The sequence below is a fragment of the Seriola aureovittata genome, chromosome 2, assembly GCF_021018895.1.
Source record: "Seriola aureovittata isolate HTS-2021-v1 ecotype China chromosome 2, ASM2101889v1, whole genome shotgun sequence".
In the NCBI taxonomy this organism is placed as follows: Eukaryota; Metazoa; Chordata; class Actinopteri; order Carangiformes; family Carangidae; genus Seriola; species Seriola aureovittata.
Window position 1 is genome coordinate 19,025,646 of NC_079365.1, and position 15,524 is coordinate 19,041,169.

A 15,524-nucleotide genomic window follows, 5' to 3' on the forward strand; every position below is an offset into this window, starting at 1 on the left:
GATTCACTATCACTTATTTACTGTGGTGCTTATTTCTAGGTTTAAAGGCCTCTCTAGAAAGACTGCAGTTAGACTATGTGGATGTGGTTTTTGCGAACAGACCGGACCCTAATACACCTATGGAAGGTAATGCTTCTTCTGCTTTTCTCACACTCTCACACACTTAACCATGTTTTCCCTGTGTATTGTCATATTACAACTAACAAACCCCCCTCTTTTCTGTCTCTATGACTACTGCAAAGTGAAGGCTGGGATATATAAACCTCTTGTTACTGAAATATCTATTTTTAAATGCTGCATGTTGTCCTCCACCTCCACAGTCAGAATGAGGATAGATAGATACTGATGCTGGAGACCTTTAAATGGCAGTGGGCTAACTGTGTGTGGGTTCAGCTGGTCACACTGTATCCATCTGCTCCTGTGTCAGAGTTCCTCTTTGGGTTACAGTCGGGTCACAGGTCATCTTCATGCCTTCAGTTTGATGCATCACCGGCTCAGGCTCTTTCTTTCACAATACTTTAATGTCTTGTTAGTCAGAAGTAGCAGGTGTTGTTTGATGTGAAAGTCAAGGCGATTCTTTTGCCCATCTGCCCTTTTAAAGATTGCACACAGTTTGCACGGACAGCTCTGAGTCCATGCCTTCAAATCTACAGTGGTTAAACCATCTGGTACATTTAATTCTGGCTATAGCTAAAGGGCAGTATACACGGTGAAAAGGAGGTGAACTGCTGTTCTTTCAGTTTACAGAGAAACCCTCTTAAGCCAAGCACCCACTAGATGAAAGGAGGGCTGGTTTGTTAAGCCAAGAAAGTTTTGAGAAACAGCACATCAGCATGAGGAGTGGATGGATGGATGGATGGATGGATGGATGGATGGATGGATAGATGGGTGGATGGATGGAACGGATGGAGGATTACTGAGAGCTGACAACACTCCTGACAATTGCTCTCCTGTGCTCCTGATCTTGTCGGGGACACCCTGATCGTTATCTAACATGTTTGATATTTTGGTCAGCGGTCACTGACAGTGGGTCACGTCGACCAACGAAAAGATGGAAATTACAGTTGGATAATGTGAGGTTTAATTCACGGTCACACAGGGTTAGATATTGTTGTACATTTAAATCCCTGATCTGAAGGCTTTAAATAGAATAAAGTGATGTTGAGAGAAGAACATGAGATTGAGCTCTGCGTAACATTCAGTCAAGCCTGGTCAGTACATTAATTGAAAAAATCCTTAAAATATTTTTCATGTTATAGAACCAAACATTTTTTAACCTACTGTGCTTAAAATACAGAAGCTGTCATCCAGTTTTGTATATAAGCAAAGATTTGAACTGGTGCAAACATGCCTGTCATCTCCAATTTACTTCACTGGCCTCTTTTTTGTGGCACGTTGCAGATCAAAAAAGACAGATTCTAGTGTATTTTTACGTTACTGTCATTCACGTATGCCTTGTTGTGGATAGATGTCATCCTCCTCAAAATGAATCACTCTCCATTCTGATTCACATAATCAGCTTTTCCACATTTCTGCTGAATGGCCCCTGTCCATTTGGATTGCAAATGATAACGCACATCTTTTATAAGAATAAAGAACTCAGATACACATTCAGTAGGAACTCAGCACATTATCTGCTCTATAGAGAGAGATATAGAAAATGAAAAACATGGTTGTAATAATACTATGCTGCAAACACAGCAGGTTGACACCATCACTAAAGCTGTTTTTAACATTTTTGTGTCTTTTTACTTGCAGAAACGGTTCGAGCAATGACCCATGTGATCAATCAAGGCATGGCCATGTACTGGGGAACATCCCGCTGGAGCCCAATGGAGATTATGGTGAGACTTAATTTATCTCTGTAGATGACTGCCAATATACCTTTTAGGATTCTTTCCTTCTTTCAAGAGGTTGGAATTAATTCTCACTTTGCTTTATCTTAGATGTTTCTGTTTAATGCTGATCCTGTAAATGGCTCTAATCTTGTTTCTTCCATGTCTGCCTGTAGGAAGCGTACTCTGTGGCGCGACAGTTCAACCAGATTCCTCCCATCTGTGAGCAGGCTGAGTATCACATGTTCCAGAGAGAGAAGGTGGAGGTGCAGCTACCTGAGCTCTTCCATAAGATAGGTGAGCAGTCATGGATTTGTGGCTTTGCATGGATTATTAGATTAAGTCTTCTCTCAAGTACAGTAGGGATAGAGGAATTAAGTGACTGCAAAATACTGGACACAAATTCTGCACCAACAATGCTTCGTGTTTTAAATACATTATTTCATAAAAACTGACCCGAGAAGATAAGTGAATGTTTTGTCACAGGGTTCATCGTCATAATACGCTACTGAAATCTTTTTTGAATGACAGCAGTTTTCAACAAACGCTGTGAATTCTCAGTGGCTGTGACACTGTCCATCTAAAGCAACAGCACATGAGCTGACGTCATCCAGGTTTGAGTCTTATATAAGTTGTCACATAAACAATTGGCAGTCTGAAGCTTGACTGGCAGATGACAGAAAAGGAGTCCTTTCTGACATTGCAGATTCTCTTTAGCCAGCTGCTGTACTCAATCTACCAAGTCAACAAAAACAGGCCCAACTTAAAATCCAGTTTGAGAAGAAGAATCAGACCAAATGGATTAAAACTCAAACAGCAGGAATGTGGTGTTGCTATTATCCCTTTCCTTCTAAAGACCAAATTTTATATTATAATCCTTTGAGAAAGTAAGCTATTGTTTTCCAGCGATGTTGATGATCACGTGTTTGTGTTCTCAGGTGTGGGGGCCATGACATGGTCACCACTGGCCTGTGGGATCATCTCAGGGAAATATGACGGCAGGGTGCCTCCCTACTCTCGGGCCTCTCTGAAGGTAGACGAACCTCACTGGCTGTTTTCTGTCTTTATCCCACTTTGATCATTTGTGCTGGTGTCGCTGTTGTGATCTTTTCCCTACTGGTTGCTGGTTGTTTGTTTGCTTATTGTGTGTTTGTGTCTTTCAGGTTCTGTATACTCTGTGCAACATCACATATATCTGTGTGTTTTCAGTGCCATGTTGACGCCATGCACTGTGTACCTCTTCACAAGCAGTGTTGTTCGACACTGTTTGCCAGCTGGTGTCATCTTAACGCACATGAGCCACATGATACATGTGCACAGCAATGCATTCACACAGAACCATGACAGTACGGCGTGCGTGCACACTAACAATTGTTTTTTAATTTACCCTGATGTACACCAACACTTTTTAAACTGAAGCTAAAGAATTACATTGGTAGATGAATCATGAAGCAGTTCAGTGTGTTAATCCAGACGACTCATATGTGACCTAGAATCATTTTTTGAAAGACTTGTTTTGCTCCAAGCATAAGCGAGCAAAACAGTCACTTTAACCAAACATTAATGAGGTGGAGAAAAACTTTCAATGATTTAGTTCAGTGAGCACTCAGAAACCCAGTGGAATATTTCTCTTTAAAGTGACAGATAAACTCAGCAAGTGTGTGGTAACAGAGTTTAATCAGCAACAACAACACACTTCCCATTATGTCAAATTCAAATTACTTTGATAATTTTACTTAAAACAATAGTAGTAACACATGCAGTTTGCCATTTCTCATCATGACCTTTAAACATAAAGATAACTCACTGCACCTCTGCGTTACACAGGAGCTAACACCTGAATTAATGCAATGATCTGTCCCTGTGGTGGAGTGGCATGTTGTGTATCTGTGGATTGCGTGTCAGTGACTGTCGATTAGACCTCTCCTGGTTCATGAACCTAGATCTCCATCTTGGTGTTGTGCAGTATCTTTGGCGACTTGTGTGGAATGTGCTGCTTCCTGTTTGGTTCAGTGTTGCCTGTGGATGTTTGTGGTATTTTGGCTCTTTAACTCAGTGATTATTCCTTCTGGTGCTAGTGTGCTAGTAATAGCATTATGCTACAGTATAATTCCTGACCTTTTGATACTCTTTGGTTCTAACATTGAGATATAAAAATTAGACAGCTACTATATAATTTCAACAACAGTAATAGTTCTTTTAAGAATTTTTCTATTTTAACTTTGTAATTATGACATAATGAACTGAATATTCAGTATTTCAGTAAGCTTAGCTGGAGATACGTTTCCCTGGCTGAGGTGTAGATAGCAGGAGACAGTCACGTGTTTAAAAACAGGCCCTGGTGACACAGGAGCTGCAGCGCAGCCGTGTGAGCAGGGCTGTGTTTTTGAGCAGGTGTGCTGTGTTTTTGACAGGGTTACCAGTGGTTGAAGGACAAGATCTTGAGTGAGGAGGGCCGGCGTCAGCAGGCGAAGTTGAAAGAGCTGCAGGCAATCGCGGAGCGGCTGGGCTGCACTCTGCCCCAACTCGCCATCGGTACGCAGATACACTCTGCCGCTCTCTCTCTTTCTGTCTGTCTGTCCGTCCCTCTCCCTCGGACGGGCTGAGATCAGCACCTTTGGTGCTGTCTGGTTTGATTGTCAGTGTGTTGTGTTGTGTTGTGCTGTGTGTGTGTGTGTGTGTGTGAGAGTCTGTGTTGTATCTACTGCAGTTTTTAATTAGAAAATAATTAAACAAAAATATATATATATAGATATAGATATAAGAAAATAAAAAATAAACAGTGTATTTTAAAAGGACATTAACTCATCTTCAACCTCTCTCATTGTCTCTCAGGATCCAAAAGGAAAAGTAACAAAATTACCTCTTAACAAAGATTTGGCACAGTCCCTTGAATATATTAAGACAGTGATGATGTAAATATCAACATATGGGATGCAAATGTGTTTACAGTATATTTGTATATGCAGGTATGTGGTTTTCCCTGGTGTTAACATGTATTTAACAGTTTCCAGTGTCAGCATTAAAATAGCATCCCAGACATAAATCCACTGAGTGACCGATATCGATTCACTGCCGGGCAGGAAAGTGAGAATGTGCAAACCCCAAAGAAGCACACTCCTGCGAGAGCTGTTAAAGCGTCAGTCTTGAGGGACTCAGCAAGTAAATCTGGGACTCTGTCTCGTATCTCAGCATGGATCACAGCAGATTTTTCACCCTCTCGGTAATGCAGTGTCATAGATTAGGTTTCACGGCCCATTAGTGGACACCCTCATCCCTCCCAATTACCATAAATCCTTCTAGCGCTCCTGAAGGCAACAGAAGAGATTTATATCTACGATGTAGTCCTCTACACTCCATTGTGGCACTAGAGTATTGAATGAAAACTATATAAAAATGACGGACTTCTTCCTGCCTTTGGCTTGATGCTGAGGCCTGGTGCTGCTGGAGCAAGTGGTAAATTCAGGGGTCAGACTGTAGTTGTGAGTGGGAGAGTAGAGTTCATAAATGTTGTGAGTATCTCAGTGGCCTGAGGGGAGGTCTACTTTTCTTCAGTCTAGTGGAAGACCTTCAACTGTTGTCTTTTTGGCCATATGCTCATGTTGGTGGAAGATTTTTGTAGAGTCATAAATCCCACTGTTTTTACAGCAAATTCTCCATCCCTTTATGCTAAAATCTGTTTACAAGTACATTCTGCTCAATTACAGGAGCATGCAGTTGTATTGCATAATAGAACTCACACTTATGATAGCACATCAAGCAGAAATGGCTCTTTTGTGTTGGTTTCTTTAGAGAGATCACTAAAGAAAGCACATTCCCTGCATAAGATTAGCAGAGTGCAGTACTGGTGTAGAGCTAATTTGTAGACTATTTTGAGGTCCAATTTTTTTGTACTTAACTATGTTTTATGAAATATTGTACGTTCTATTCCACATTAATTTTACAGGTAATTTGGTAAGTAAATTAGGAGCAACAATAATAAAATACTGGCTTTATGTTAATTCAGAAGTAATATTAAAATAATATATGATGATATGTAAGTAGTACAGCTGGAAAAGATTGATTTGTCGATCGACAGGACATTAATCTGTAACTGCTCTGGTAATTGATTATTCTTTTAGGTGATTTTTTTTTTTCCGAAGCAAAAATGGCAAAGCAAAAAAAAAAAAAATCCATAGTTTCAGCTCCTCAGTGGTGAGCACATTGTAAACTAAATATATTTTGGTTTTGGACAAAACAAATTGTTGAGAGATGTCGCCTTGGCCTCTGCAAAACTGGGGTGGACATTTTTCACTATTTATACATTTTGTAGACTAAACAAGTAATCAAGAAACTAATCGCCAGATTAATTGATAGTGCTAATAATTGTTAGTTGCAGCTCTAGTAAATAAACACTGATGCACAATGAGTACTCCTGCTTTTGCTATTTAAAGTACATTTGCTGATATTACTTTGGTACTTTTACATGTTGAGTATTTTCTGGTGTGGTAGTGCTACTTGTACTTAAGTAAAGGATCTGAATGTTTCTTCCACACTGGGAGGGTTTTAGTGTGAAGGTTTGAGGCAAGCTGTAGTTTTGGACAAAGTGTTGCAGTAGCTTTGATGTTTTACCAGGTTTTTGTAAAGGAAATGTCATTTAGTGTGTTAAAAGAAAATCAGACTGGTGTGAATTTATGGTGTGTGTTTCGAGGGATGTTGTGTGTGTGTGTGTGTGTGTGTGTGTGTGTGTGTGTGTGTGTGTGTGTGTGTGTGTGTGTGTGTCCATAGTCATGTTGGGGGTGTCATTGCTGTTTACTGGTCTCCTGCAGCGTGGTGCCTACGGAACGAGGGGGTGAGCTCTGTCCTTTTAGGGGCGTCCAACACTGACCAGCTGATGGAAAACATAGGAGCGATACAGGTGAGGCTACAAAATGAATGTATGTTTGTGAGTGTACACGTGTCTGTTGTCCTACAGAGCAAATCAGTGGTTTAATTTGTGAAAATGTGACCTGATCTGTTTCATCAGGCCCGTATCTGTGCCTTACAGTCCGTAACAGCAGCCTCATCTCCTGGGTACAGCTCGGCCTCATGGGCAGTTTGTTGCTGCATGCTTGGGTGCTTTACTGTACCGAGTTAATAAGGTCAGCAGCATATCAGTTGCCAGGGGGATTGGAGGCAAGCTTATGGCCACTTCTACCTCTCCTGATAAGATGCACTCCTCTAATGGGGTTTTCAGACCGGTGGGGGTCTACGTTCTCTTCTCACATTATGTCTGGCCTGCAGTAAAGAGCATTGCTACACTCTTCTATTCTGACGCTTTGTGTGTGTAGACACATTAGTATACTAGATGGGTGCACGCTATATGTTTCCTCTCCCCTAGCACATTTGATATTTCAGTTTTGAAATGCTATGCTCAAATTTCCCCAGGGCTCTGCAGTTTTCCTTTTACTGGGAATTTTACATCACAGACCCTGAAATAGAAACAGTCCCTGAGCTGAAAAGAATGTCCAAATACAATTTTTTTCAGTTCATTACAGCATTTGCTGCATGCCTACTCTGTGGGAAGAGAGAATTAGAGAACAAATTCTCTTTTATATTTTCTACATGGGAATACTTTGCATTTAATTGCATCATATTAAAGTTTTTTTTAAAACCATTTTTCTGAACTCCTGTAAAGGAAAGGTTACAGTTTTAATGGAACATATTAATTTATCTTTGTTTTGATCTTTCTTTTATTAAAAAAAATATATATATATTTAAATAAATATTCAGAATCAATATAAATTTACCACCAGAATAATAATCCCACACTCAATATCTTTTAAAATCAATTAATTACAACCTGAGGTGTATACACTACTTCCTTCTCCGCTAAATTTCTGGGGAAATAATGCACTCTTTTTTTTTTCTTTTTGCTGTGGATACAAAATCTATTATCACTTTATAAAATATGATACATGGTTATAGATTGAACCACCAGATAGTGCGACAAACAACAAATTCTGCTGTAATGAGTTCTTACACTGCAATAATTAAAGTACATTTTGGTGATAATTCCTTTATTTGAGTTCAATTTAAATGCACTGAAATGAGCTGGGAAAAAAAAAGTAACAAGTATTTTAATATCAACCACATGCACTGCTTTATACAGTCTGTACTTGAAGATCATGTGTACTATTGCCTGCTTGCCTGATTTTAATTGGTTGTTGTATTGGAGGCGAAGTGTTAGAAACTGTACAGTCTTTGGTTAGAAGCCAAAAAGTTGGTGACGACTACAAAAAATTCAAGTCACTCTTGAGCGCTATCTAGAGGCTGAGATATGAAAATGCAAACTACTGTTGATTTTCTCTAAGGACAGTTAAAGAATGACCAAAGGCACTGATAGGAAATGTAAAAGAGAACATGTTAATTGTTTGTTTCTCTCTCCCATCACAGGTTCTTCCAAAGTTGTCGTCCTCCATCACACACGAGGTGGACAGCATCCTGGGGAACAAGCCGTACAGTAAAAAGGACTACCGCTCTTAACGTGCAGCACGGCCCCGCCCGGCAGGGCTGCACCCGGCCTGCAGCCGCAGTGCCCCACCTTTGCCTGATCCTCTGTTTGCTTGAGCTTTTACTGAGTGAGACCCTGGCGCATGAGTCTGGCCACACCAAGGCCACCCAGGGCACCTCATTTAGAGTTACAGGGATAAGATAAGAAAAGGGGGAAAAAATACAGTCACCTCCACAGGAAAGGAAGGGATTGACAAAGAAAGACAAAAGTGGAAGAGGGATATGCGCTCATACTTAAATCAGTTATACATTCAATTCAGCTGAACGTATTTTAAAACCATAGAGAAAAATACCTTTTTAAAAAAAAAAGAAAAAAAAAAGCACACGCTTGCTTGGCAGCCAGAATTCTTTTTTTTCTGCTTTTTTCTAAAACTGAATGCAACTAAAAGGAAGATGAAGTTCATACTGTATGAATATACGAGAACTACCCTGTTGCACATGTACCATAGCCATGCATTTGTTCCTCAAACGTTCTGTTTACAAACACCTGTGTACTGTACGAGTCCGTCACGGTTTCTCTGAATTTGTTTGTGTTGTCGACATCATCAGTGTACAAGCCTATCGTGGGCTTTAACAATCAGCACTTTAGTATTGTTATAAGGAAGGGAGAGGATGGGTTGTACAATAGTCTTATCTCACAGCCATTGCACTATTAGAATCGCATAGCCTCCTGATAATTCCCTCTCCTCATCCTCCCACTGTGTCTTTACTGGCAGTGCAATTGTCCAGCCTGATGCTCTGACACTCCTGCTGTCAAAGCGTGGCGGTGAAGTCCTGTGTTCGCCAGGGCCGAGAGGACGAGGGGCAACGACCGCCCTCTGCCTGGGAGCCTCCTCCTCCGTCCTTGACCAGTGAACAGTCCGTGATGACAAGCCAGGAGCGTGGGCCGATGTCTGGGCAACTGCCACTGAAGAGATTAGCTATTTATTCATCCCAAACGGTAGAAGCTGCTGCTGTATTAAATCAAACGCAGTGTCCTGCTTCACCGTGTTACCCAGCCTCTGTTCTGTTTTTTTTCAGACTGAGGATTTATTGTATAGGAAGTGGTCATATCAGTGCTGGCACCACATCTCATGGAAACTTCTCCTTGATCAAATTCTGTTCAAGTATTTTTGCCTTATTTACAGTTGCATCAGACTGTGCTGTGGGCTTTGGCGTAGACAAACAGCTCGACAGCTGCCCCCTTGGCCGACTGGTCTCATGTACCCAGTATATGCGGGAACAATGACTGGTGGATGTGGCGTTTGTTGCGAGGAAGAGTTGGTGTTTCCAGTTAATCAGTGAGTGGCAGCAGCTCAGGGAATGGAGCAGGTGGTTTTAGTTGTGTGTTGGCGTGCACGTGGTCGGGAGGTTGTATTTACTCTTTGTCTGTCTTTCTTTCATGTGTGGACACTGGGGAGGACCAGTGATGTTTTAGCGTGGCTTGAGCCAAAGATCTTCTTCTTCTTCTCTCTTTGACGACACACCTGAGTGTTTCACTCTCACTTCCTGCAAGATTATAGAACTCATCTTGACGCATGTGCTGTCCAGCTTGTTATCTATGGTACAGACTTTACTCCATATATATCTTTACTTGACCATGCTGTTATATTAGTTAACAAATGTCCTTCATATACAGAATGCATAGTACAGCTAAATATTTTAGGATCATAAGGTTCGTTTCAAGCGCCATACGACTTGAGACGTGTCAGAAGTATTATTGCAGAATTTGGCACCACCCTATATCATTCTTTCTCCTTTGGGTGCTCTCTTACTGTGATTAAAGCACAAGTGGATAGCATGTTATACATCCTCAAAGCATGGACTCTCGTCACCCAGCCTACAGTACCTACAGGAGAAGCAATGACATGCTACTCCCCTTACTAACACGTGTAGATAACAGTCTTTACTAACAGCTGAAACTACTGATTCTTAGCAGAAAAAAATATAAGTACAAGTAAAGAAAACTGTCACATTAGTGCGAATGATGATATGAATGAGATGTAGGTGTTTCTCAGTTTAAGTGGAAGGGAATAATCAAAGTGAGTGTCGTTGTGTGGATTTGTGCGGATGAGGTTTAGTCAGCTCCTCTGTGATTTTTAACAACAGTAAAGTGATTTCATGTCTCTGCTGTTGATCTTGTGGGGGGGTGGTGGGGGGACAACCAAACTAATCCCTTGCTTTAGCCTGTTGCGTTAGTTGATCCCTGTATACGTTTGATTTGCTGTGTCTTGTATGTCTGAGTGAATCAAACTGGCGCAAGCTGATGCTGTTTTCTGAGAAGAAGAAAAAAAAACAAGAAAAGCAAAGAATATTTATTTCATTAGTCTGTGGAGTTCTGTGTCTTAATATTTTCATCCGCCGAGAGTGGAGAGGAAGTTTGAGACTTAAAAGGCAAAGTTTGGGAAATACATGTATTTGCGTTCTTGCCGAGAGTTAAATGAGAAGACTGATACCACTCCCATGTCGGTCTGCTTGATATGAAGCTACAGCCAGCAGCTGGCTATCTTAGCTTAGCATAAAGACTGGAAACAGGGAAACATCTAGCTTAACTCTGTCCAAAGGTAACAGAATCTACCAGGTGGAGCAATTGTCACCTTGTACTTAGCTTGTTAGCATTAAGGTGTGAGTGATACCAGAGAATTTGGTTTCAATCCAATTCCAAGTAAAACCAGGAGCACCCACACTTTCTGTTACTAGCAGGTAATGTGTTGTCTTTGTACCATTCTTTGTAGGGTAGAGCCCTGTTGTTACATTTAGATTTGAACATGACACAGTTGTTAATCGTAAATAAGAAATGTTCATTATGTGAATTCTCTGAACTAAAGGTGATTCCTGCGCACATGAACATGGCCGCAGGAGAGATTTAAATGTTGCAGCAGTAAGTGTTCATGTGCCCAGGATGTGATCTATCCTGGATCAAGTTGTTTTTTTTTGTTTTTTTTTGTATCGATTCTATTGACGCTAGTATCGATACAAAAACAAGTCATTGTATCGGTAGGATCGATCCGACCACCTCTAGCTGGTATTAGTTGTCTCGTCCACCCTGACCATGTTTGACAATGTTTTGAGTTATTTAAAATGTCACAACGGACATGTCTCAGAAGAAAATTATTCTTGAAAATGACATTATGAGGATTGTTTTCTTTTCATGCCTGCAATAGACATTCAGAAATTAGATTAATTACAAAAGGAATTGTTAGCGGTTTTAAAATGAGGTTCATTTTTAGTTGCATTTGCATGAATATTCATGGTTAGAGTGCTGTATTTTGGAAAAAGGAGGCTGTTCGGTTCTCTCTTAATTGCCCCCGTCAATGGTGTTTTTACACTGGATTTTGTTCAGGTTAAACCAGAGATATGTGCTAATTGACCAGGCTAGCTGTTTCCCTCTGTGGCCAGTCTTTGTGCTCAGTTAGCTGTTGGATGTAGCTTCATATTGAACAGACAGAGAAGATTGATACTACTCTTTTCTAACTCTCAGCCAGAAAGCACATAAGCACATTTCCCAAACTTTTCTTTTCAATGATATCTCTGTGCATGTTGTGTGACCATCAGTGTTATTCCACACTGTGCTGACCTGCCCAGCAAAGATTTTGTGCTTTTACAGGTTAATGCCCAATGTAGAAATAACTCTTAATGTTTTGAGGCTGGAGTGCAGTTAGAGAAGTTTGTGCTTTAAGTGGTCCTAGTTTCATCATATTTGCTGTTCTAACATATTGACTAGTTCAGAAATGAAACCAGACCCACAGATCGGTAGAGCTTATTTTACAGAAGGTTCTAGGTTATACAGAGAATATATTTTTTATGTTTTAGCCTTTAATGCAGTAGAGAAAATCTAAAGAACTGTTTTTATTTTATTTTTCATCATGCTGCATTTTTCCTATCTGTATTGTATCAGTTTAAAGACTGACAAAAAGAAGCAATTTCTTTGTGTTGTGTATGCGTTATGAGGAATGCTCTGAAGTGAATGCAATGGTGGACTGAATTCACTCTGAAGACGACATAGTGAGCGCCTGGTATCTCCTGTACATAGTTTGACCTTTGTATATATTTCTGGTTGTGATCACCTCTGCCTTTTCTCTTTTCTTTTTTAATTTTCTTTTGCAGGCGTTGCTATCTGCACTGTGCTTGAATCTGAAATTTAGACAGGATGTACAGCTTCGATCTTCAATGAAAATGAAATAATGATAAAATAAGAATGGTAAACAAACCTTTATGTGTCTGTCTTTATTGGCATTCATGTGTAAAACCTTATTCTGGGTTGTAGATTTGGCAGAGCTGCAAAGTCTCTTTTATCCAGTGGAAAACAAAAGATGCATTTTAAATTTGTGGTATATTCAACTGTGTTAAATATAAATATGAAGCAATTTATACACAAAATCAATCCTAAAGGAAGAATTTAAACAATGAATGCTAGCTTTGTAATCTTAAGTGATATACACTTCCAGCTATCTGTTAAGGCTTTAGTCAACAAGAATGTGCTTTACTGTGACATTATACTATTAAACATCTGAAGTACAGTAAAGCACCATAGCACCATTGGACTGAGGGTAGTACTTCATTTTGTATAGACTGAAAAACAACTTCATAGTACTGGCAAGTAATGTGATATGGTTGCATCATATCCAGCAATATCACCTATTTTCTTACAAAATTAGAGATTATTTTATATACAGTACCCGCAAAAGGCATTTTGAGGACAAAACATTAAACAAAATACCAAAAGTGCAGTAAACGCAATCACAATCTCCTGACACTGCACTGTGAGGATGTAGTTTTTGAGGCACAATTCTTATCCTGAAGAGTAAAGGTGGTGTTCGAGTTTTCCTTTACAGCGGTTTTCCACTTTGAGCGCAAGAAACAATGCACTGGTGACAGGTCCGACTGATGCCACAGGCTCAGACAGTTCAAAGGACACTTTGGCACGCAAAAAAAAAATCCAGCTCGGGTTCAAACATGGAGTTGCAGTTCTCCTCAGAGAGTCTATTTTCATGCAAATCCTCCAGCTGCTTCAACTTCCTGTCACAAGCTTTCACTCACTTGAGTCACTTCAGTAAAAACCCACTGATCTGTCCCAGTTCTAGTTGGAGTCTTCCAGATAGATGGAGCTGCTATAATGAGTTGTGTTGCGAGTCTCCTCTGCTGCTCCCATAGGTGAGGCGTGGAGGTCCACCTGAGGAAATGCACACAAAAAGAAAGTCCAGCTTGGCAAATGCACAACATTCACATTCGAAAGAGAAAGTGCAGCCTTGTACTTCTGCCCCCAAACAAAGACACTAATGAACACTGTCAGCACTTAAACTAGTTATTTACTTATTCCCCAGTCAGCAAAATGTCACCTCTGCTCCGACTCAAGAGTCAACGGAGGTTGTCACCTGCTGTCTCTATGGAAGTAATGAAGCGAGATAATTGTTCAGACAGCAGGGATGAAGGTATGTTAGTCATTTATGTACCTTCCTGACAGGAGAGTCCGATCCAGCTGTGCATGCAGCTGCAGCGCCCGTTGCGTCGGTCGCATTGCGCCCCATTCTCACACTCGCAGGTCTCAGTGCAGTCGGGCCCAAACCGATTCGCTCTGCAGTCTGACACAAAACACAGGAGAGGAGGTTGAATTAAACGAAACAGTGGTGGAGTCACTGTTAAAATTGCAGGCAGGTCACCAACCTCTGTACACGAACAGATAAGACTCAACTCATCTCTAGTACAACTCGCTTTACGCAAACATTTTTGGCTTCATCCGGGTCGTGGCTGAGGTTTCCACTTATACGCAGTCCAGAGATTAGTAAAAGGACTTACAAACAGTGGTGGAAAGTAACTTTTACTGTTTCAATGTACAAATGTGAGGTACTTTCCTGAAGTATTTCTGTCATGCTACTTGCGATTCAGAGGGAAGTATGAGACTTTACGTCTTCTTGTTATATTGGACTCTCCTACATTTAATTGATGGATATTTTTATTAGTTAATTTACAGATTAATATTCTACAAAACATGATCATCTTATAAAATTTGATGCATTTTTGTAGATTGAACTTCCCATAGATGCTGTTTAAAATAGTCAAATTAGCTCCACCTCAACCAGTTGTACCAGTATAATTCTACTTTCTACAGAAACTTGAAACAATGTCTTGACGCCACTCTAATGAAGGAAAGTTAGCCAAAAAGAAAAGGTCTGCGATGTGTTTTAATTCACAGTGGTCTGCACTTTGCTGTGTGTGTTCTCAAAGTTAGGAAAACATTGAGGGTTACCGATGTCACATCTGGGTCCAGTCTTCCCCGAGGAGCAGAGGCATCGTCCCGTCACAGGATCACATGGAGCGTCGTCCTCACAGTCACATACCTTGGCACAGCCCTGACCGAAGGTACCCTGTTCACACACTGAGGGACGTGAAAGTGATTCTCAGTAAAAGGAGAAATCAGACACAAACCGTCAGTAATCCCATTATTTTACTGGGCGTTATCAGCAGTAATTGGACTGACCTCTGTGGCAGCGGGCTCCATAATATCCTGGAGGACAGACACAGAGGCCCGACACAGGATGACAAGAGGCTCCGTTCATACAGTCGCATTGCAGCTGGCACAGCGGGCCGTGGAGACCAGGAGGACAGGCTGAGAATTTCATAGAACAAGATTTGAAGTCGACTTTTACGGTTTAAAATGTTCTCACTAGATTAAAAAAGTATAAAGCAGTTTAACTTTGACACTTCAAAAGTACAGCTTTTACTTCAAAGATAAAGTCAGACAAATTTTAAATGACACCCAACTCTGTTTCAGTCACACTGGCAGATCATTACTGTTGTGTATCACAATAATGTTAATCCACTCACTCCACTCTTTCAAGGATAAGGTTGCAGGTATTCTATATTTTTCTGACTGTTAACAAATCCCAGAAGAAGACCAAAGTCTTCCTTTGTGGCACAGCCAAAAGCCTGTTCATTCCTATTGAATTCTTAAATCCTAAGATTACTTCATTTCCCAAAGCAGCCGGGCACTGTAGATTTTAGCAATCTTTACTTCAACAGGAGTAAATAATGCATTTGTTGGGGACTATTTTCTACAGCAGATTCCAGTGGGAATTTTACAGCACCAGAAATTATTTGTTGAGCACCCTATACCTTGACAGCATCAGATTTCCTTGGACGGAGAAACTTGAGGATTTTAGAAAAATGTAATCTGGAAGA

General features: G+C 40.5%; 2 protein-coding genes across 6 annotated transcripts in view; one reads left to right on the forward strand and one right to left on the reverse strand.

Annotated features, from left to right (window-relative positions):
• Window positions 1-12,556, forward strand: part of kcnab2a (potassium voltage-gated channel subfamily A regulatory beta subunit 2a) — an 87,221-nt gene extending 74,665 nt beyond the window's left edge. For all 5 annotated transcript variants that reach the window (XM_056363723.1, XM_056363739.1, XM_056363714.1 and 2 more), the window contains 7 exons: window positions 40-126; window positions 1,759-1,844; window positions 2,012-2,132; window positions 2,774-2,868; window positions 4,250-4,370; window positions 6,644-6,732; window positions 8,250-12,556. In XM_056363723.1, coding sequence (XP_056219698.1) covers window positions 40-126; window positions 1,759-1,844; window positions 2,012-2,132; window positions 2,774-2,868; window positions 4,250-4,370; window positions 6,644-6,732; window positions 8,250-8,339 — 689 coding nt within the window. In that variant the 3' untranslated portion in view covers window positions 8,340-12,556. The remainder of the gene's footprint in view (window positions 1-39; window positions 127-1,758; window positions 1,845-2,011; window positions 2,133-2,773; window positions 2,869-4,249; window positions 4,371-6,643; window positions 6,733-8,249) is intronic.
• megf6b (multiple EGF-like-domains 6b) overlaps window positions 12,557-15,524 on the reverse strand; it is an 81,621-nt gene continuing 78,653 nt past the window's right edge. Inside the window, exons 35-38 of the mRNA XM_056363693.1 lie at window positions 14,824-14,952; window positions 14,593-14,721; window positions 13,799-13,927; window positions 12,557-13,518 (exon numbers count right to left, since the gene is read on the reverse strand). Coding sequence (XP_056219668.1) covers window positions 13,457-13,518; window positions 13,799-13,927; window positions 14,593-14,721; window positions 14,824-14,952 — 449 coding nt within the window. The 3' untranslated portion in view covers window positions 12,557-13,456. The remainder of the gene's footprint in view (window positions 13,519-13,798; window positions 13,928-14,592; window positions 14,722-14,823; window positions 14,953-15,524) is intronic.